This window comes from Chiroxiphia lanceolata, chromosome Z, assembly GCF_009829145.1.
Source record: "Chiroxiphia lanceolata isolate bChiLan1 chromosome Z, bChiLan1.pri, whole genome shotgun sequence".
Classification (NCBI taxonomy): Eukaryota; Metazoa; Chordata; class Aves; order Passeriformes; family Pipridae; genus Chiroxiphia; species Chiroxiphia lanceolata.
In genome coordinates this window covers 24,941,256-24,964,251 of record NC_045671.1, presented here as the reverse complement: position 1 = coordinate 24,964,251, position 22,996 = coordinate 24,941,256, and the positions used below count along the sequence as shown (strand labels likewise).

General features: G+C 36.0%; 1 protein-coding gene across 10 annotated transcripts in view; it reads left to right on the top strand.

Moving 5' to 3' along the window:
- The window catches only part of GLIS3 (GLIS family zinc finger 3), a 193,709-nt gene that overhangs the window by 157,115 nt on the left and 13,598 nt on the right, over positions 1-22,996 (top strand). For 3 of the 10 annotated variants that reach the window (XM_032675675.1, XM_032675674.1, XM_032675670.1), the window contains exon 10: positions 56-4,393. The exons of the other annotated variants lie outside the window; for them this stretch is intronic. In XM_032675675.1, the coding sequence (XP_032531566.1) occupies positions 56-192 (137 nt within the window). In that variant the 3' untranslated portion in view covers positions 193-4,393. Of the gene's footprint in view, positions 1-55; positions 4,394-22,996 lie in introns of those variants that run through there. 10 annotated transcript variants of the gene reach the window in all.

Sequence of the window (22,996 nt, the reverse complement as noted above, 5' to 3'; positions counted from 1 at the left end):
TTCCATGATATAGCTATCCTAGTTAATTAACTGGTTTTTGGGTTTTTTTCCCTAGTGTATGACTTTCCAGCAGGGTCCATAGGTATCTTTGGTGATTCAGCTTGCAGCATGCCAGAGGACAGCAGTTTCCTACAAGTAAATGCAGTGGATCGTCATTCTAGCCAGCTTTCTTCCGTGTACACTGAAGGCTAAAGTAATATAAATCTAGTTACAAGAACTTCATTCCATTTCAACTTGCCCTTCTTGTATTTCTCCACAAAATATTTCTCTCCATGAAACTGCCACGTATGTATGGGGATATGACTGGATATACATACATAATGGAGAGGAAAAAAGCAGTCACTGAGCATTCTTCATTTAATCAAGCTCCAACTGAGAAGGGGAATGTTTGGAGAAAGCAAGCTTTGCCAAAACCTTAGCAATTGTTTCTTTTCTTCTCATCTGTGGCACAGCAACTCTATTTTTTTATTATTTCTTCTTTGCAATTTCTCAAAGGGAATTCAGAGACCAAATAAGAAAACTGCTTGTTAGCTGCAATCCTTTCAAGCTGAATGGGTGCACTTACTGAAGAACAAAGCTTTAGAAAATATGTTTTTCAAAAGAGGAAAAGAAGTAAAACTAGAGCATACTACAAACCATTTCAAAGGCATACAGCTTTTTGCACAACCTGTTTGCATGTGATGCTTCCGAAGTTAAACACACACCAGTATCCAGAAGGGAGAGAAATTAGACATATAAGTTTGCACTCCCCATTGGACGTGGTGATGTGGCTTCTTTTTGGAGTCAAAGATCATTGGTACTGGATTTCTTACAGGCCTCGAGTTATGTGTCTCTTCCTTCCCTCTGTATTTTAAGCCATACAATATGGCTATTGCTGTTTTTCCAATATTCATTCCGACCCAATGCTTTAAGCATGAATAAGAAGGGTTAAACACATGAGAATTTACATAGACTTTGTCTCTATTTAGCACAGATGCCAGATAAGAATAAGTACATTTTAACTTTCTGTTGCTTTTTAATTATACTGTAGAGCTGTATTGCTGTACGTGCTATAGTATTCTGTAGGGAGGTTTAAAATACTGCGTAGGAAAGATTCTACCTTAAATTCTACAGATTTTTTTAAAAACCAGTTTGTATTGATTCAATTAAATTTTTATTGCCCTAATATTTTCTATAACACATTTTCAGAAAGAGCTACTCTTAAGTGTGCTGTGTTCCCTGTGGTTACTTAGAGGTAAAGCTGAACTGGTTTGGTGGTTTTGATTTTTCTACTCAGTGTCAGGCTCTAGTCCTTGAATTTTGTCCTGGATGAAAGCAAATGTAGTTGCCCTTCATGAAAGGTACCAAGATTATGAGTTAAATCCAGTATTTTGCAGTGAAGACATGGCATCACTGTGATCCTGTATACCTTGGAAACAACTCTTACATTATGCAGAACTGAGTTTTTAGATGATTAATCCCTGTTCGTCTATTTTGTAGACTTCTTAACCGTGTAGTGTGCATCTTAACGTTCTCATGACCTGATATAGTAAGGACAGAAATTCAGTTTGTTCTTACAGGCTAGACCACAGCTATGCTTCTGAAATCACTCTTCTGGAAAGATGAACATAAAAAAAAAAATGTTTATACAAACTCTTTTCTGCAAAAATTTTTTGAGTTTTTCAGTGCATTTGGCTCAGATTCATAATTTGCTATTATGTTGAATAGATGAATTTATGTCCAGATGTTTATAAACACTGGCAATCTTTTGAGGTTTTTATTCATTACATATATTCTTATGTACAGGCGTATGTACTTAAATGTTTAATGGAGAGATTTTCATCAATTAATGTGTAGAATAAATGGATAAACCATGCACATAAATGAAGTACAATAAGAAGTAGTGTGACTAAAATACAGATAACTCTGTGCTAAGTTCTTCCCCCTTTTATTCTGTTTTTCACATCACAGGTGAAGGTGTCCCCTTGCTCCAGCTTGCAATAATAGGTCCACATGTTATAATATGTGGTTTGCATTAGGTTAAATGACATCAGGCATCCCTTACAGCTATACATACACAGTCCTTTTGCATTAGTGTATGATCTGGCCCAGTGCATTGACCACAAGTTTCACTTTTTAATTAAGCTTTAATTTTTGTGCTGTCTTAAAGCCCATTATGCATTCACTGCACAAGCATAAGTTGATTCAGCAGGAATAATTAGTCACACTGAACACTTCAATTTCAAATGTGTGGGACTGTGTTTTGTTCCACCAAAGTCAGCAAGAGCAGAATCAGGCTCAGTGTGGACGTATGTGTGTACATACGTGTACATACATACTTTGTACATACAAATCCTTCAAGGTTCTTTTAACCACATGGTTGTTCAGAATTTGTCCATTGCTGTGCACAAAACTGAAATATTGTTGCTGTCTTCAGATCTGTAATACCCTGACTTTTAAACCTTTTGAAATATTTTTCTAGTATCTGAATGTACAAGCTGTTCAGTAGAGTGGGGGATTTTACATTTTGAAACTTCCTGACCAAAGGAAAAGCGGGGGTACAGAATTCAAAAAGGGCATTCATAATTTGGGGCTTCATCAGTTACATTTTAAAAAGGAAACTTCTGCAAGTCATTAATTCATTATTTCACACATACATAATATATATATATTCACAGCTTTCCATGAACCTTAATCCTAAAAAGAAGGAGTAAGGGTATAGTTACATCAAACACACAAGAGTGGGCTACCAGTCTGTAAAAAGGTATGCCTATGTTTACTTCTCTTTCGGAGACAGAGAGGATTCGTCACAATTAATTTCATTATTCTCTTTGAAACCGGACTGACTTCAGGGCATCAACTTAATCACTGAGGGCAATTGTATAAAAAAGTCTCAAGTATTTTAGATATTTAATTAGGGAATTGTGTTTGTCACATGTTACAATGAAAAAGGTGCTTGGGAAAATAAAGTAATGCCAGTTACTGAGTTATCTTCAAATACTTGTGCCTTAGTGATTTTTATGTTGTTATTCTACTTGCTGGATTGTTAACTTTCTAAAGGGATTCATATCTAAAAGATGAAGTTATTTTAGACTATGGACATGAAACAATATTAGCATGAAATTATTTACAATCATTCTTTTATACAATTCACTTGTTTTCAGACTCAATGATCTATTTATATCTGCATTAGAAATGGATCTACACTGGAGTTTAAAATACAGTTTGAAAGTGCATATGTACATGTGGGAGTGTATGAGTGTATGTGTTTATTTGGATCTCCCTTTCTGTGTATATATACATACAAGCATATAAGCATTATGGTTTAATAATACCAGGTGCTGAAGTATTGCAGTGCTAAAACCATATGTCAATCTGTCACATTGTACTTTGTTTTCAGCTTTCTTTGAAGAGGTGTGAATGAGTATAAAAATTATATTTTAATTGTTTATTCCCTGTTTTCCTTGTGTAATTTTATAGCAGACTTTTTTAAACAGCACTTTTTTGTTCTTTGTATGGAATTTTGTTTTTGGTTTGTTTTGTTGGTTTGGGTTTTTCTAATATATATTTTCTAGAAGCAAGTAAAGCAAATGAAAATTACCATTTAAAATTAGCTGAGGGGGCTTATATTTAAGAAAAAAAAATTCCTTTTATTCTGTACAGAAAGCAGCATCTTGTGTAATATTTTTTACACAAAGCACTTTGGTAAGGAGAGAAAGTGGGATTATGTTTTTCCTAAACCTTACAGAGTAATCTACATATTTATACACACTTACATATACACATATGATCTTAATTTGCCATACTGTATATCTGGCTGATAGTTGCTCTAAAGAAATACCTGTTGCATGTCATGAAAAAAAAATCAAAATAATTAGTTACACTTTTTGCTCTACTAGTATGTATAATTTTGTGATTTTTTTACAGTTACTTTTCATACAATCATAAGTTATTTTTGTCCTGTTTGATAAAGTTCTGTTTTATGTAAAAAGTAAAGTGAAATGTGTATGTGGATGGTACAAAATAAAATCTGAAAACTGTAACTCTGTTATATTACCTGTAGAACATCTTGTTGAGAGATACCTTTAAAGAAGACTGCTCCAGTCATTGTCCTTCACCATAAAACTACTAGTGTTTGCATAGTTTGTATAATTAGAAACAGAAATGGGGAAAAAAAACCCTCAGAGATTTGTTCTAAAAAACTCTTGGGTTAGATTTTTAAGTCTGGATTTAATTATTGTTATAGTGAGGCTAGAGATAGAGATACAGATAAATGAATGCCTCAGTGGGTGTTTACACCCTGCGTGGAGACACAAATAAAAGAAGAAAATTTAATTACATTTTTGTGCTGTGATCATTTTTGATTTTTAATTGGTTTCTTTGCTCGTGTGGTTCAACAGTAAAACATATAAAGGTATTTTGCTTTTTTGTCTGGTTATTGTTTCTAACATACTGAAACAATTACACTATTTCAGAGTATTTAATATATGAAAAAGAACATTTTTTTAAGCTCTGCATTAGACAAAATACAAACAAGAGACAGATATTTATGCATGTTTATGTCCATATTGTCCAAAACACATCCTAAGAATCCAACATGCTTAGGAAATAAGAGGTTACCTTCTACCATATGCATGAATTGGACTAGAAATCTAAGGAAAAACCACAAATTAATAAATTAACTAAGCTCAGAGGAATGCTGTGTTAGCATTGCACACAGACCTTTGAAAATAATGGTCCTAGCTGATTTTACTGTGAAATTAGCATGGCTGGCTCTGGGTCAACCATCAGCAGATAAAAACTGGTAAGGCCACGGTCACTGACAGGTGTACATGTGAGCTTTGTAGAGCTTTACTAAAAATAAACTTTGCCCAGTGTGATCTTATTTGCACTGCATTACTTAGTTGCTGTTGGAAACTTGCCCCATGGTTTAGCAAATATTGTTAGTGAATCCTGCAAGCAGCCATAAAGAACTGAGAGTTGCTGAATTGAAGTGTTTCAGAATTCAGTTTTTCTTTTTTGATGGAGAGAGAGAGCCCTTCAAATGAGAAGTCTGCAAGTTCTCTATGGAATGGAGAGTAACATGGTTCAAAATACTTCAAAGCCATGTGCTTTTTTTTGTGTGCCTGAGGTATACCACTTTTTCATGATGTCCAGCAAACTATCCTATACCAAAAGAGTGAAATGTAGTAAAAAAGTTATGTGACACGTATATTCCCCTGAAGAACATAATTTCTGCATGAAGGTTGTCTGAATTTTTCCTTGATAAAGTGTTTGTGTTTGGGGTTTCCTATTTTAGGGGAAAAAATATTTTGAAACATAAGAAAGTCTCACAAGATGAAAATTTTTGCATGTATTTAGTTAGAGGAATTCTCCCATGCAGCTGTGCTAAAGCCACAATGTATTCCTGAATTTATACCAGCTCTGTCCTAATGGAAAATATTTCAATAAATCTTGATATATACCTATGTCCTTCAATAAGAGAAGAAAATAATAAACATAATTATTCCATTCTGAATATTAATCTATTCATATATCCTAATTATACTAATTACATGACACCTTGTATTTGAAGTTAAGAGTGAGGATGTCTAAATGAAAACACAACTGTCCATTTTCCTCAGCTGTGATTCTCAGGAAAATGCCTCTTCATATTCAGACTTGCTGTTTCCTACCTTGGATCACTTTATAACTCCAAATAACATCACATGTGTTTTGAATTACCTGAGTTTTAAACTGTGTCTGTTATCCACTGTAAATAAGCTGCCTCAAGAAGCAGTTTTAAAAAGTCTCTCTCATAATGGACAGTCTTAAAGTGGACGACTTCTGTATGTCTGTATATACTCACTCGCTGCAATATACAACCACAAGAAACAGAATGGTAGAATTAATCTTACAGAATGAAAACTGTTAACTTTTTAAGGTTGCTGTGTATCTTTTCTCTACCTTCCTTGAAACTATAATATTCTCATTTAAAAGCTAAGTATGAAAAATCATTCTAGCATATCTTCCCATGCCATTTATAGATTTACAACCAAAGTAAATTTACCCAGCAGTCAGTATCATTAATGATTCACGAATGAGGTAGGTTAATTCAGTGAACTGTAACAAAGAATGCCTTTCTATGTGTCTAGTTAAAAGTTCCAACACGCCTTTGTTATAATTATAACTAGAAAATGCAAACCTTACGCATGGTTGCAACTAGGTACACAGAATAAAGCATTACAAGTAAATCTAGGTAGATAGAAGAAAATATAACCATTTCCTCAATATAATAGATCTTTCCCTTTTGACCAAAAATGTACTTGAACCTGCCAGTCAGTGGGCACATTCCAAGCTTGGCTGCATGTAAATCAGACAGCTTCAGCTATTCCAGGAATGGACACAGTGAGGTTGATTAAGCTCATGAAAAGCAGGGTGACCTGGCCTCATTTCCTGAAAATTCCAGCTTAAATCTGTTGGAAAAACAAACCCCAAAGTTGCTGCTGCAACTGTGGCTGATATATTTACAATCACAACTAGACTGGCAGCATTGTGATTTCACCTGTTAACCTATCACTTAGCATAGCACACAGTTGTAATTAAGCTGTACCTATCTTGGGCTGGAGGAAGAAGAAGGATACTTTGCTTTAATGGAAGTTAAATTAGTAGTACTGAGTGAGAAAAGTTAAAGCAGTTTAACTGGACCAGCTTATACATCAAAGAAGTGGCAATAGTGTTAGATGGGACCATTATTGCACTAAACGTTTATTCATGATCAATTTGACTTTCGAACCAATGAGGAATCAGAATATTTCTCAAAAAAATTGAAGTTTTTACTCTGGAAGTTTAAAATCTAAGGAGGCCACATTTTTTGCCAACCCTTCTGTAGAAGCCAGAGAATGTTGTAGAGTTCCAATGCCAGTTTTCCCTTTTGTGACTTTGTTAGGACAGTCCACAAAAGCATTGAATAGGGTAACAGTTTTGTCATCTAGATATGTACAGAATAGAAACTCTATTCAAATGCTAAATTTTAGGGAACCTGCTAAAATACAATCTGCACAAAACAGAATTGTGCAGATTTACTCAATCAGAATTACTCAAGCTGAAGCTGAACCAATGTGTATAATAGGGTAAGTTTACCCAATTAATGGAAATGTTGCTTAAAAGTTGAATAGGAAAGGAAAGAATGGCACTCAAATCCACTGTGGTACTCTTACTTGTTGCTATACTTTTTTTATCTTCTTGCAGTTGTGTGTCTCAATTATTCAAGAGCCTGTTTCACTGTAGAGACTGTTAGGTGCAGAATTTTTGCTGGCTGTTGGGCTTTTCATGTCGGTGGGCCTTCTTCATTGAAAATGCTTGCTGTACACAGTAGGTTTTGCTGAGCAAACCTACTTTGAATAAAGGTGGAGGCAGTTGCTTGTATTTAGCTAAAAGGAACTAATGTAACAGTAGCTTCATTACTTTTACTTTAAACTTTCTTCTTTGATCCCTAACCCCAACATGACAATCAATGAGGTTACGCTCGATGGCTCAAAGGACTAAAAGAATTGATCATGCCAATCCTGTTGTCCTTCTTTTTATGTCACTATGTGACCTCCAACAGGACGTTTATGATACAGGAACAGCTGAAACCATACTGTTTGGTCTGATGAGGTTTTCATGCCTTACTGATGTAGTTGTTACTTTCACTGTATGAGTTATGGCCTTTTGCAAGACTGCTGGTCAAGTCATCGAATACAATGAACAGTGTCAGCAGAGAAACAAGAACCTTAAGGGAAATGGTAACTAAAAGTGATCTTCATGCTCCTTTGGACCAAGGGATCACCACTCTTGGGTCTGCTGGTCATGCAAACTGGAGCACTCTGATGGCAAAAGATTTACTGAAGCAACTGGAGACCACCATGGCCGAGGGCTGACCACAGCCTGTGTATCTCCCAAACATTCTTTCTGCAAAGATCATTGATTTTGGTGGCTCTTTGCTGCCTGAGAGTCCCACCCCAGGAAGGATCCTCAAGCAGCTGGCCAGCTGCATTTCACACTGGGCTTGGTTATTGCACAACACCAAAGGTGCTGGATGTAATTCTGTCCACCTGTACTAGAGAAAAACTGAAGCAGAAACGTAGTATTTGGGGTTTTTTCCCAATGAATGCAACAGATTGCATCAAATTAATTCCCATTGGGTAGTCTAACATGGCTTTAGGATATTCTTTTATAGAATCAATACTAAGAAAGGAGAGGGGGAAAGTACTTTTTCTCTTCTGCTGTTCTCTTTTCTCTACTATCTTTTCTCTTCTGTTGTTCAGAAAATCTTCCTGACAAAGAACACTAAACATTTTACTCATGTTAGGGCTGCTCAAATGTAAATGAGGGTAAACTTACCCCCATTTGTTTGCAGAAAAAGGTAAGTAGGGTAACTGACTATTGCCCTAAGTTGTATGTCTTGCTTGAGAATCATACTCAAGTCTAAATTTGAACTGAATTTTGGGTTCAAAAGCAATAAAGAAGTCAGAAATATGTTCAGGAAACAGATCACTGAAGGAAACATGACTTGAAAAGGGAAGAATAAGAACAGTCATAGTACAACATAATACAATATACCTCTAAACTGTATGAGGTATATATGTACAGAGACATGGCAGGGACACAGAGGAGCTGATAAAAGCTTTTTTCTTTCAAAGATCTCAAGGCTGTTTCCTAAACAAGATGAGACTGCACCATTAACCTTAATTTGGAGTTGTAGTTGCCAGTAATACTTGTAGGACTCTCAATTACATATTTTCAGTCTAGGTCAAGCCATCGCAAACATCATCAGAAATAGAAACCACTACTTACTGGAAGACTTAGGTTGCTTATGACCTGGAAAACCTCTCAGTGGTGGGGTTTTACTTTCTAACTTTGTCTTACTTTTATGCTTGCTTCGCTTGAGAGCCTTATTCCAAATCCATGTAAACCCTTGAGCAGGTTCTCAATGGCACTTTACTATATGTACCTGTTAATAGCAAGTTGCCATCTACTACCGTTTTGGCATACATCCGCTCTTCTCTGACATAGCCAACTGCACAAACTATACCACAAAGGAGAATTTTGCATTCACTAGTTCCTGTTCTTTTATTCCTCTTGCATTTTTTTTTTTAATACCAGTTATGTAGTCTTCCTTGGTATTTCTGTGGCGGTTACTGAATACCCTGAGAGTCATTTGTCAAGGCCACTCTATATGGAAAGTAGAGAAAATCTCACCCCAAATCAAGAAGAACCTCCATCATCCTCTCTTCCAGTTTTTTGTTGGAGTGGGGGATAGTAGAAAAGTCTATAAAAGAGTGACATAGAAATGTCAACATTAATTCAGGCCCTGTTTGCACTGAAGTGAACAAGGAGTGATTCTCCTAAAATCTATAGTGAGAAAGTATGTAATGAACATGAGTACCAAATCAAGCCTAGTAAGAGCCACACTAAGAGCTCATCTAAATTTCATATACTTGGATTTTGGTGGAAAAGAGAGAAAAAGTAAAAAAATCTGCTTCTTCTCAGAACTGCTACTTCTAAACTATGTGTGGGTTTCTAAAATATTGGAATTAATCCTGTAGCCTTACTTCATTCCACAGGCATTTAACAAAGGAAGTATTCTTGAATGCTGAGTTTCAGCTAATTATCAGAAGTGGGTGAGAGAAAAAGGGGACAAAGAGCACCTGACATGATGGCTTGTTAATAGTTCACCCAGACATCTGGGATAACATATGTTTTCTGTACAACATTTCATGAACTCCAGAAGTAGGCTTTTACTTCTCAACAAAGGTGATGGAGAACTTGATGAAAAATGGCAGCTAATAAGTGTGTCACTTTTTTGTACATCATTTAGCCTGCCTAAGTGTGTAAAGTCTGGTTGATATAGGGTTGTATTTTATATGCAAGAATCGAGAGGTTCTTTGCTTTGCCGAGTCTCCTTCCAGCCTCCAGTAATTAATCCTGGAAATTGTACCTGGGAATTCCAAACATGCATCTTTTGCAGTAACAAAATCTAATGGGGTGCAAAGACACTCCAGAAACAACAAAAGAGTGAAAAAGGATACTACATTTCTCTGAGAGGTCGCATTCTTAATGAATTACTTACATAGTATAATTGTGATATATGCATGCCAATATCTTGAAAAAAAAAAAAATTGAAAAGCAGGATCAAGTTATGCCCCAGACTTGATTCAGAGCAAAGATGACCCCCTTTGTGGGTCTGCATTTTCTACGTTGGAAGGACACATTGCCCAGATTACCTTCTGGTCTCACTGTCTTTCTATAAGGTTGTCACCATCAAGCAACTCTAGAAGTAACAAAGCCATCTTCTGTGGTTTACTTGTGGTACCACAAGGTTAGAAACCAAGGAAAACTCAGGGATGTTGATGAGCATAACTCCTCTTCAGCAAAAGTAAGTAAATTTTGTTATGGAATAACATGTTGAAACAGTAAGACCTGCTACCTAAAATGCAATAGTTGAGTGAAACAACCATGAGGCTTTATCCCATGCATGTGCCTGCAGCAAGAGGAGAGCACTGATAAAAATAACAGTGGGTTCTGCTTAGGCTCTGCATTTGCTGAGGGATCCAGGCCCCATACCTGCCTGTTCCCTTGGGGTCATGGGCTTCTAGAATACTCTCAAGAATGTCAGGAAGAGTCTCTTCAGGTGTTTTTGAACTCCAGGGTCTCTTTGTTCTATAAAACAACTTTAAAGCATCCATAACAAAGAAGAAAAGTTCCCTGTAATCTGATGCTGGCCACTGAGTTACTTTAATACCATTCTGAAAGCAAAAAGTGAAATTAGCAAGAGGCATGTTTCCAGCAGCAGAGCAGCTGCAAGCATCTGTTTGTTCTAGTATTCAATGTAGATTTTATTAATTTACATAAACCCAAGAAAAATTGTGTGCACATCAACAAAACAGAGGATAAGGCCTCTCTTTGTTTCACAACAGCCCTGACAACACATGCAACAGTAGCACAAGACAAGTAAAAATATACAAATTTTTAAAAAATACAATCTTATGCCAACACAAATAACCTTGCTGAGTCATAGGATTCCAAGAAATTGTGCCACCGCTCCTATGACTGCTTATGTGCCTCATCCAGCTGGTATGTGATCTTTCTAAATATGCTGACCTTCTCAGTCCTCAGTCCTACTGCTTGACAATGGTTTGACTTCATTTCTCTGTGTTTGGTAGTTCTGGTTTTGAGCTAAGTTACTCTAATTTTGGTGTCACTTTCTTTCCATGGAATTAATTTTATGCTTTCATTGGGAAGATGTGGAATGCTTGCGTTTAGCAGAAATGTGTTGTGTGCTTACTGATGTTTGAAAGGTTGCACCATAAAAAGATTTGGCAAATTAATATGGTGCCTATTTGTACTGATAGATCGAAAGATCAGTTTTCAATACAAGGGAAAGTACCTTCAAATTTCAGGAGATATCTTAAGATGAGCTCACAGGATTTTTTTCCTGTCTTTATGAAGCTGATGTACTGGTCATGTATGTACTTGTGTAATGAAGGCAGTTATAATTACACAGCAGTTTTTCTGCAGTCCCTGGAACTAGCTTGACAGAAACCACTGTTAGCAATGTCAGAATCAAGCATTAAGGCTCAGAAAGTGACTGTACTGGGAAGTGTGTGCAGATCCACTCGCTTGGAGCCCTGACTCTAAGGATTCAAAAGAACACTCTACTGTAAAACATTTAAATGAATTTTAGTCTTTAAGACAGCTGGCAGTAGTTGTATTTTGTTCTGAGAATCTTCTCTATGATGTTCGGGGTAGCAAGATAGGGGATAAAGAAACTTCAAACTATTTGCAAGCAGATGCATAGAAATTTGTCATCAATGTCACAATCTTTACTTTCCAAAAGCAAAGCTGGACAAATAGGGACATGTGGCAGCATAAGGTGACCTAAAAGTGAATGAAGTGAGAAATTTGTTGCTTAGCAGTCTTAAAAAGTGAGATGGATAGTGGATAAAATGATCTTATTTCCACAGTGAAACTACAGTGAAATCTGTACTGAAGTGTTCCTAAATTGGGGTGAGAGCACATAGCAAAACTGTTAACAATTCCTTCTCAGAAACAAAGACCTTTCTTGCTGGTACTTTTTTTGTTGTTTTATTGTTGTGTTTGTTTGTTTGTTTTTAATAGATCCTTAGATAGAAATCCCTTACCTTATATTTCTTCTCAAATGTTATACCAATAGAAAACAGCCTCTGAAATAAGCACCAGAGGAAAGCTTTATGACTCATATCCTTCATGGTTAACTGTTAATCCCATGTTTGTGATCACTTTATGACAGTAATGCCATTATGTCTAAGTAATTCTCTTGGAAATGCTGAGGGAACCTATTTGCACTGTGCATCTTTCATCTTTGTCTACTATCCATTAACTGTAAACTAAAGTATTTCAAAATGCAGATGTCAAATCTCATTGTGCCAAAATCTCTTTAGAAAGAGCCATAGATGCTGATGAATATGCATCTTGAAGTAGTATTTAACACACTGCTTTTTCTAAGTGTTGTTTAGATTTAGTTCCAGCCATATTCTTGTACAGTTTATACTGCAAGAGGTGCAAACTGGCTGTATGAATTTGTAGGGTGGCTGCAAGTAGAAGAGACTGCAAAGATAAAAATCTCCAGTATGACAAGTGATGGGTAAATTATGTTTTCTTTCTTGGAATTTCTGGCTGTTTTGAGTCACAATCAACTGTAGTAAAACTGGGTCCAGATTTCAGTTTTTCATTAAGCATTCTGACCCCACTCAAAAACTTGCAAGAAATGATGGATTTTTAATTTATCCTATTATCTCAAAACAATAAAGCCTATTATTTTTCTTCTTTGTAGTAGTGTTTGAACAGTTATAACTATTTATGAGCACATTTTTGCAAGTGTTGACTAAGAACACTTAATATATTCTTCTCAACCATGAAGGATATCATTAAAATTGCAAAAGCCTCACAGAAACTTCTGAGGTACTTTACTACCATTGATCCGTAAGCATAACTCATGCTGACTAATCTCCAAGACTAAATCCTCCCCTAAACTTGGTCTAGTTTAACTGCAATGGCCTTTCACTAATAATGGTTTCTTTCTACTCTTATTTCTGACACTATCTACAATGTTTTAATGTTTAGTAATTTAAAGCACTTGAATTTAATTATATCATTTCACTATTTTTCTTAACTGATTTTTCCTGATTTGGTTTTTGTGCAAAAGCCAAATCTTAATTCCTTTCCATATTTACAGTTTCCAATAGAAGAACAAGACTGTTGAAATCACAGAGAATTTGTGCAATAATGGATCTTTGGATCAAAAACTTTTATACTATGTTCTTTCACTCTTCTCTTAAACCTTTTAACACCTGTTCTTTGTGACTTGTCCTTACTATACCAGACTGCTCAATTTCCTTTTTGGAAGAGGACAATATTTTTATTCGGGAAGAAAAAGAAGGTCATTTATAAAGCAACAAAGTCCCCCACTTTTGAGGAAACATCACAAAAAAACCCAAAATGAGAAACCAGTAATGCTAGGATTTAAAATCCCTACACAACTTAGTACTGGAATACATCTAAGTATTAAATAAAAATTTTCTTCAGTCTTTGATATGTACATTATTTTACCTGATGCCAGAAGGTTACAGTACATCAGTGGTTAATCAAGAAGCTGTTTACTAATCCCCATACTGGCATTTTTTGTGGTGGTTGACTTTACACAAAGAAGAAAAACATGAGAAAGCAATAAAACTTCATCAGTTCATGCAAGACTTATTTACAATTTGTTGAAAGTGTTTTTCTGGTATGATTTTATGCCTTGGTTTGATCTTTGGTTTAGATGCCAAAACACAGTGGTGTACATCACAGTTTAGTGTGTGAAGCACTTCAGGAGGAATACAAGCTGCCTGAAAGCTGTGTGGCTGGAGGTGTTTCTACCATTTTGTTGAACATGGGAAATGTCTAGTTTTTCCTTTAAAAAAGGAACCACCAGCTCACTTGGTGCAGATTTGCTCTGATATCATCAGAACTCCAACAGGCCCCAAAAGCCTTTCAAACATCGTGATTCTTGGTAATGTGTTCTTCCAGCTGCTGCAGAGCACCTCAGATAGGGCCCTGGACAACTCCATCAGAGAAGAGTCCAGGGTGGACCTACTTGCTGTCACTGAAACTGTGCTTGGCCCTGGATCAACCCCAGAGTATCAAGTGACCAGTGGCAGGCAGATACCACATCTCAAGGTCTTCCCTGGCCCAATCCCTGAAATGCACAACCCATGGCAGATAGATTTCATCAGGACCCCCAAGTCAGACCATATTCAAGATGCATAAGTATTCAGAATTATTAATTGCAATTCTGTATCCTAGAATAATAGTGTTATTAAAATATAGAATAAAACCTTTGGTGGATTTGAGAAGTGCTCTGGGCTGCAGGACACCCAAAAGGCAGCAGGAAAGATGATGTGCAATCAGAAACAGATGTCAAAGTTGGGACTTTTCTGGTTGGGTGAGCTGAAAGCAGGCAGTGGTGACAGAAAACACAGGTGCAATTTCTTCTGGATGGAGAAGCAAAGAATATGGCTAGCACACACTGATAAAGGTGACAGGACCTGTTGCAGTTTTTTATGTGAATTACAGATCAGCATACTGTGATGCTCCTTCCTCTTCCATGACATAAAAATGTATGACCGTTTCCAGACAAGTGGGCAGCTTCCTTCCACTGAACAATTTTACAAGCTTGAATCCTGGTTTTGAATTGATGACTTCAGCTAAAAAGTGTTCCTCTTTTATCTCATTTTTTAAAGGCTCAAGTTTATCATATTTTTCTTCCATTGTATCAATTACATAAATTTTAATTTTTTACTAACTTTTCTCTCCTCTTTATTTGCTGAATGGAACGTCTCCAGGAGGCACATTTGTGTATCATAGACCAGTGCATCATATTCACAGGGTTTTGAAGAGATTACTGAAAGTTTTGCCTATGAAGTTGTAAAATTCTGTTTAGCAAGTTCTTAGTGGGCAAGCTTGTGCTATTTACCACAACAGGGAAGTCTGGAAAAACCTTAAGCAAGAAAACAACAAACAGATTCTTCAAGTAATTGCAAATGCTCAATGCAAAAAACCAACCAAACAAAAAACCCCAACAAAACAAACCAAAACAAAAAAAACCCCACCAACCAACAAACACCCTAGCAACCTATGATCCATTTGTAAAAGAATTTAAACATCCAGAACAAACCAGTGCAGTGCTTCCAGTTACAAAGAAGAGAAAAGAGAAAGTTAAAATCTGGGGAAGCTGAAGCTGAAGATCAAGATTAGGGAAGCATTGAGAGCTTTTGACAAGAAGAACAGGAAAATCACTCATTTCTCTTAAGTATAGCACCAGGTAAACCTTTTAAAGCAGAGTAATGGAAGTGGCTAAGGTGAAGTGGCTGGCTAGTCTTTTATCCAGAACACTTTAATCTGAGCAGTATCTCTAACAGAGAGCACTGAACAGCAAAAATCTCTCACCATAGACATTTGGGTTTGAAGAAAGCATTTGACAGCCTTTGGCAAATTTCTGAGCATCATATTCCTGGAACAACTTGAAATGTTATTACATGATGTCAAAATGAATTAACAATGTCAGGGCTTTACATACAGGTGCAGCAAGTACTTTTAAAGGAAGCACAGTGACCTTTAGTGTAGTTTTGGGATCAAACTTCCAGTCTCTCACTTCTCACTTTTGACATTGGATTTGTGATGAAAAACTTGTTGAGACAGAGTTTGGCATAATAACGGCAAATTAGGAAAAACATTTTGACTTCCTGATTAATAGTTTTTTAAAATATAGCCTCCAACAGCTATTAGGCAAATAACAAAGGACTCTAAAATGCTGCAAACAGCAGAACTGATAATTGTTTATAAAAAAAACCCAAAACAAATCTAATGGAAACTCCAGGAGATTCTAATTGAAGTGCTACCAAATAGCAAAGAAATACGGTTACCATACCTTAACAGTAAACTGTCAGTCGAAGCAAACAGCACAAGTTGGAAATATAGCAACTGCAATAACTATCTTAAATTACAACTTAATTAATAAACTACTAATCTTCAATTCTAAATGCATTTCTGCTTGGAAACTAACTCAAGAAGTAGATAGGTGTCTAAATGCTTTTGAAAGCAAATGCCTTAGAAAATTACTTTTAAAAACATTTTGAAGCCTTTTGATTTGTCAGAGTTCAACAGCTTATTTTAAAAGCTATTTGGAAGGGATGTCAAGGATATATGATACATGTGAAAATATGCTGCTGCATGTTAGCCAGATATTAGCAGTCAGATGAAGAAATTCCAGTACTGCGTAACATTTAATGAAGCAAACTATAATGCACTTCAAGTAAAGGACATGCAAAAATAGATGGCAGAATCCATATTCAGAACACTAAAAATCTTCTCATTCTTCCTCTTTCTTTAAAACTCGCCTCTTTCTTTAAAACTTGAGAAGAAACTCTCAAGCCAAAGTTACAGATTTGCACAAGTACTTCAGAGAATGTTATAGTTTTTCTACAAATAACACAGGGGAAAAAAAGCTGAAACAATCCAAAATCTAGAGGTTTTTTGTTTAAGAGTCGGCAAAGAATGTGCATGGGAAGTAGTATGATGACTACTCACTCTTTTGTGCTATTGTACTTTCTAGGGCTATTGCTTGCTTCTGAGAATTAATTTTATCTGTTTTGCCCTCCTACTATATCAAAAAGTTTGGCTTTGGTATATTTATCTTTTCCTCATATAATCCAACCATTTTCAGGGTAATAGTCTACTGAGTTAATTACTTCTAAAAAGTAAACTTACTCTTTTGTTTAATGTGGCTTCCACACTTGTCCAAAGAACCCCCCCAAATCTTTTTATATGCATTTGCACACAGTTGCAGCAATTAATTTAAAGACTGGTTTTATGCTGTTTACTTCAAATTATGGTAATGTTTTTTTCCCCACTGTTAAAGAAAAGAAAACCAAAACCAAGAAAAATGAACAAAAACCCCAAACAAAAACATACAAAACCCCAAACAGAAACCAAAAACCCAACAAACAGAAAAAGAAACCATCACAAAACCAAAAATGAAACCCACACATGTATGAAAAGTGAAGTTCAATAACTTCAAGCCAGTTCTGTAAAGACAATCAAGGACAAAAACCATCTTAAAAGCAATATACTGTTTGCTTTCTAAATGGAACTTCAACTAAGAAATCTTATTAAACAGAACAAATAAACAAAAGCATCTAAACAATAGCATTGTTCTTTCTGCAGAGCAGTTTCAATTGTAATATTGCTCTTCTGTAAGGCATGGCAAGATACGGTGTAACACTTACTTAATCAGAAGGAGTCATAGAATCATAGCGAGTATTATTCACTGTTACTCTTATAATTTTCTTTCCACTGTTCTTCCCTTCTCCAGCACAGAAATGTTTTTTACTCTGGGGAGTGCACAGAGAACTACATACTAGTACACACATTCATGAAAGGATGTAAGCCTTACTCAACTTGTAAGAAGTCTTCTCATAGTTCAAAATGTCAACTTAAGTATTATTACACTCCAGATATAATGGAGTCTGCAACATATTCCATTGTTACAATTTCACAGATAACATGATAGTGCACCAGTGTGCTACTTTAGACTCTTTTACTGTTTCACAAATGAAAGACAAGTAAAGACAAACTGCTTGCCTGTCAGGAAACAAAAAGCCTCACAACAAAATAGCAAACACACACATACCACCACCACAGCCAAAACCTAGATTACCTGTGTGTTTGTGAATGGGAATATTTTGTAAATGTCTATACATACATAGTTATATGTTGCCTTGAGTCTGTCCTAGGACAGAGATTGAATTTGTTTTTCCAAGTTAGTTGTCTCAAAGATGGTTCCAAAGAGTAATTGAAATTCTCCCTTTGCCAAAAGAAATTTCTTTCTATTAGTTGCCATTCATCACTGAACTGAATATAAAAGGAGGTGAGAAGGGAATATTTCATTAAAAATTACTATCAAGAACATGGTGTAGCTAGGCTCAGAGAAAGAGGGGGTTTTTGTCATTCGCTATATTTCTTATTCTTAGAAATGTTTTTTCACAGTGTGTATGCAAAAGAATTTAATTTAAGCTTTCTTAGGTCCAACAGAAGGAGTCAGACAGCATAACCCAAGTTTGACAGACATATCTGTTAAACAACGCAATACAGCTTCAGTTTTGCTGGAGACTGACACTTGGTGAGCCTGATGCTGCAGCCTGGCATGCCTGTATATCTGCTCCTTATCTGTAGAAGTTCTTATTGTATAAAATGATGCAGGGTGAGATCTGAGCTGAGTGCAGATGCACCAATAGCTTGTAGCCTTCTGCTTATCCCCAACTTTCACAGCTGAAAGTTGAAAAACCCCTATATTCTTAATCAGTGACTTTTCATAGCTGAGCTGAGCAAGGCCTGCTTATAAAAAGTTAAACTGGCAGAGTTTTTAGGTATCTGTTTGCTGCCATTATTCCTCAAGAGGCAGAATGGCTTGACAAGTGTATAAGGAGTATTGACACCACTTGAGCTATTTCCTCACTGTTGCCAAGTAACTATTCTGAGATCTGTGAGATAAAACCAGGCAAGAGGCTGCTGGCAAAACATTTTTTCCTGGGTGTGGTTTTGTAGTATTCCACTAGTTTTATCTCAGGGTTACTGTGGAAAACACTTAAGCTTACAAAGATGCCATTGTCTATCAACAGCATCAAAGAAGGTGAAAACAAACTCTACCCAATTAAAGGTCTTAGAAGTACCTTAATTAGTGTTTTCCTATTTGGGAGCAAGAGGCTGTATTGCTACCACATATATAGTTGCCATAAACATATATATTTATAAAGCATAAGAGGGAAATTCTGCATAGGTAAAGATCGGAGCAGATGGGAAAAACTGGAAATTATTAGCATGTTCTTTTACACATTGAGTGTATTTCATGACAGCCACTCAGTCACAGAGACTGTATTTCCTGAATGCTTTCCTGCTTATATCTTCATGACACACTTATTTCGTAAGATTACAAATGAAATTATAATCAGACAACCTCTAATTTTTAATTTAAATTATCTTTCATTGATTTTCCAACCAAGTAAAATCCGTTCCAAAACGTATTGAAACTGGTCTCAAAAAACAAATGTACCAAGTATTGTGTTGACATTTCACTCACTGCTGTATCCTGCTTCAGTTCTCTTACTCTTGGCTTCACCCATTAAATTGATGCTTTTTAAAAACAAGCACTTAATATTATTAATTAAACAAACCTACAAATCCTTTATTGAAATAGGAATGGTTGATCAGCTGGTAAAATCAATACTGCTGCATTAATCTCAGCCAAAGTATGTAGGTTTTCTGTCTGATTACCTTGAGCCCATTGCGACTACCTTGGTAAATCAGACAGAGGAGTATGTCATCATTTTGAGACTTTTTTAAAGTCCATAAGGGAACTTGTGGAACATACAGGACATATGGAAACTGTGTTAAAAAGGAATATTTTTGTTGATTTTTTCTGTATTTTAAGTATGCTTTTGCACATGGCTCTCTTACTTTACTATTTTAATAATTTCTCCTGTCAAGCTCCTTATCATAAAAGCATTTGAAGATTTTAGTGATACATGTAGACAAAAATATATATAAAGAGCTAGATATGAATGTGTTACAAATAAGAGCACAAAAGTGCAAAAAAGATGAGTGTAAAAATTGTCTCTCAGGCAATGGTGTACCTGTGTTAGATGTCTCCTTCCTGAGGAATGTTTCTGGGAGTAAAGGCAACACTATGGTTTACTTTTCTAACTTAGCTATTTTTAAATGTTTCTGTCAGTGAGGTCTCACTTGAACATTTTTGAGTGCCATTGGCCAGTTTTAAACAAATGTGACATAGGTACCAATAATTATAACTCTTGCAGATGCACTTAAAATAGGGCAAAGAAGAGAAAATGAATCAGTACTCCAGTGATTCACTGACAGGATGAACCCAATTTGTCTTTAGAAACTGAAAATCTATAGAGAAAAATTCTCCTTATAGGACGAATTTTAATATGAGTGCATCTGTTTCAAGATACAGAATAATGCAAGCATGAAACAGAAACCATAGGAAATAATGATTTACTGCTCGTGAATGCTTTAGGTGTGGGGAAATTTTGAAGGTAGCTGACGTCTCAGGAGAAAGGTATGCCTTACAGAGAATTTAGAGGTCCTGTGGAAAGAGAATAATCCATGTGACACAGGTTTGGTATTTAGTCTAATGGAAGTGAGGAGATACACTTACAATAGGAAGCAATGACAAAATTTGGAGCAGCTAGTAAGTTACCTCCAACTTTTAACCATGACAGAGTAATGCCAGGACATTTTTTTTATTGTCTGAACAGTGATCTGTCAGGATCATTTATCTTCCTGACAAGCTAAGATCATCCTTTAATTATACTATCTGACTATCTCAGCCTTTTAGAAATAATTTTCTGTACCATAGGCTCCTGGGGTAGGGAGCTGCCATCATTCACTAGCAGAGACAGGGCCAGAAAAGCACTCAGACTGAAGCTTCTGGTTTTGCTGCTGCCACACAACACTTACCTCTCACTGACTCTCTTGCCTAGCTTGGATTAGGAAGTAGATCCCAAAGTGCCTGGCAACGCAAGTTAAACTGTTTTCAGTCTGTGTCCAAGTCTTTGAAGTTGATGGAGAGTACATTTGATAATTCAGAACCAACGACTTTTGTCCAGGACAATATGTACTTCATACAGTGCTTTAGTGACCCAAGCCTACCAATAACATGAATCACACTGACATTACACTGCATCTTTTATCCCCAGCAGTATGGATTTCACCTGATGCTGAAAAAGTAGTTACTAGAAGTGTTTCATTAGGAAAATGCAGATCTGCTTTCTTCATTGCTACTGTCTTTGTGAGAGGTTATAATGCAGGCAGATCTGAAAAGTGATTTTTTTCTGCTGTAAAAACAGTTCAGAACCTAGAGCAAGATCAGATTTGTACCTAATGCAAGTTTTGCTACTTTATCCCATTTTTTTTTTTTACAAATATCTGCAAGGGACAAATAGCTGTTATGGCTCTTGCATTTGCTAATAGTTTCATTTAAACTATTCGCTAACCGAAAAATAATAGTGATAAAAAATGGCTCTTGGACTAAGTTGTCTGCCAAAGCAACCACCGTGGTCTTAAATAGTTGGAATAAGTCTTCAGAATGCATTCTGTAGTTATCACAGACTGAGCAACAGGGTTGTAAGAGGGTACATGAACTTTTCCAAATGTCAAATCCTGAAGGAAGCTGTGAAATGTCATCTTTCAGTTCACCTCAGCAGACAAAGAAAATCCAGACCTTTGATGACCCCTGGTGAATAAACTAAGCACTGCATTTAAATTATAAGTCAAGACATACTTGGAAGAACAGTTCGATTATTACTATCATGAAAAAACAAAGAAAAAGCAGTAAGAAAAGGACACGTCCTTTTATGACATGCCAAAGAAAACAGCTCTTCTGCAGCTGGACTAGCATCAAACCTGAGAGATATACAAGATATTACACTATCTTAAACAGGTTTAAGCTAATGAACTTCCTGCAACCCTGTTAAAAAAAAAAAAAAAATTAAAAAAAAAAAGGGTCAAGCTATCAGATGAAAATTATTTTACTGTACAAATACCCTATTTCTATTATGACTCAGAGAAGAGGAATCTTTAAATAGTACAGCAACCACAAGGAGCTTTGTGAATCCAGACACTTCCTGCACTGTGAGATATTGGTTAGGGCACTGAGCACATTCCTGCTGTCCCTGTCCACCCCAGCTCTTTCTGTGTTAAGCCTGTGATACATTCTTCCTTTTGGAGTCATATATTAATGATGGCAAGTCCTTCATCAAACAGGCTCAGTGACTGTGCATTCCTTGCACAATAGCTAAAGGAGATGTAGAGTTACAGAATTATTTATCCCTTTTTCCTTAAATATACCAGTTTCTACAATGACTAAATATGGAATATAAACTCCTCTTTAAAAGGACAGCATGATGTAGGCTGTTGCCTTGCAAACTGTTCTGCATAGGCTGTAGTAAAGAAAGGTGTACCCATTTGGAATTTTTTAAACTATGACTGAAATGATGCTTTTTGGTTTGGTTTATTTTAAAGAAAGAAGCTGAAATCTGAGAATTAATTGTATGCAACTGTTATTTCATCAAGGAAATGCATATAAAGTTGAAAGTGTCTAACCTAAGTAAAAAGTATGTCTGTCTTACAGCTAAAATAAATAACTTATTATAGGTAAGCAATATATTTCATTTCCAGTGAGTCCCAAACTCAAGTATTTTATGTACAGTACAGTCCAGACGTAGACATTTCTCAACCATTCATGGTTTTTTTGCAATGAAATCTAGCACATATGTAGAAGACACAAGATAACTGCAAACTTAAAGCTGAAGTGAAGGACTATTTTTGCAAGAGAATAAAAAGGGAAGCACTCAATCACCAGAGTTTAGACATAACATTTTCATTTACCAGTTATATATTTTATCAATAATATTCATACCGTTAAAGGGACTGAACAATTTCATAATGTGTCAATGGCATCTTTGCAGGCAATTCTGAGTTTCATACATGGTTTAAATTCCCTGTCTCTGTCTTCTCCCTTGTATTAGATTCCAGTCTAACAAAGCCAGACAAATTTATTTCTCACCAGAAATTTCAGCAATATTAGAGAAAACTAAGTCTTTATTGGAAAATCATGGAATTAATCAATTTGTTTAGGAAAGCAGGACCTGGGAAAGGTGAAGGATCGCTTGCAGCTCCAGCAGATGCTGCAAAAAGCATGGAAGGTGTTGTTATCTCCCACCCAGCAGCTCTTTTCAGAAAAAGGAATGCAGGGAGAACTGGGAAAGACAGCATCCCTGAAAGGGATGTGCAAAAGCATATTCCCTTCTAACTGCTAAACTGTAGAAAGGAGTGTCAAAGCATGAGTTTCCCACATTTCTTGAGGAAGCTAGGCTTGCCTTGCACCTTTCTTCTAGGT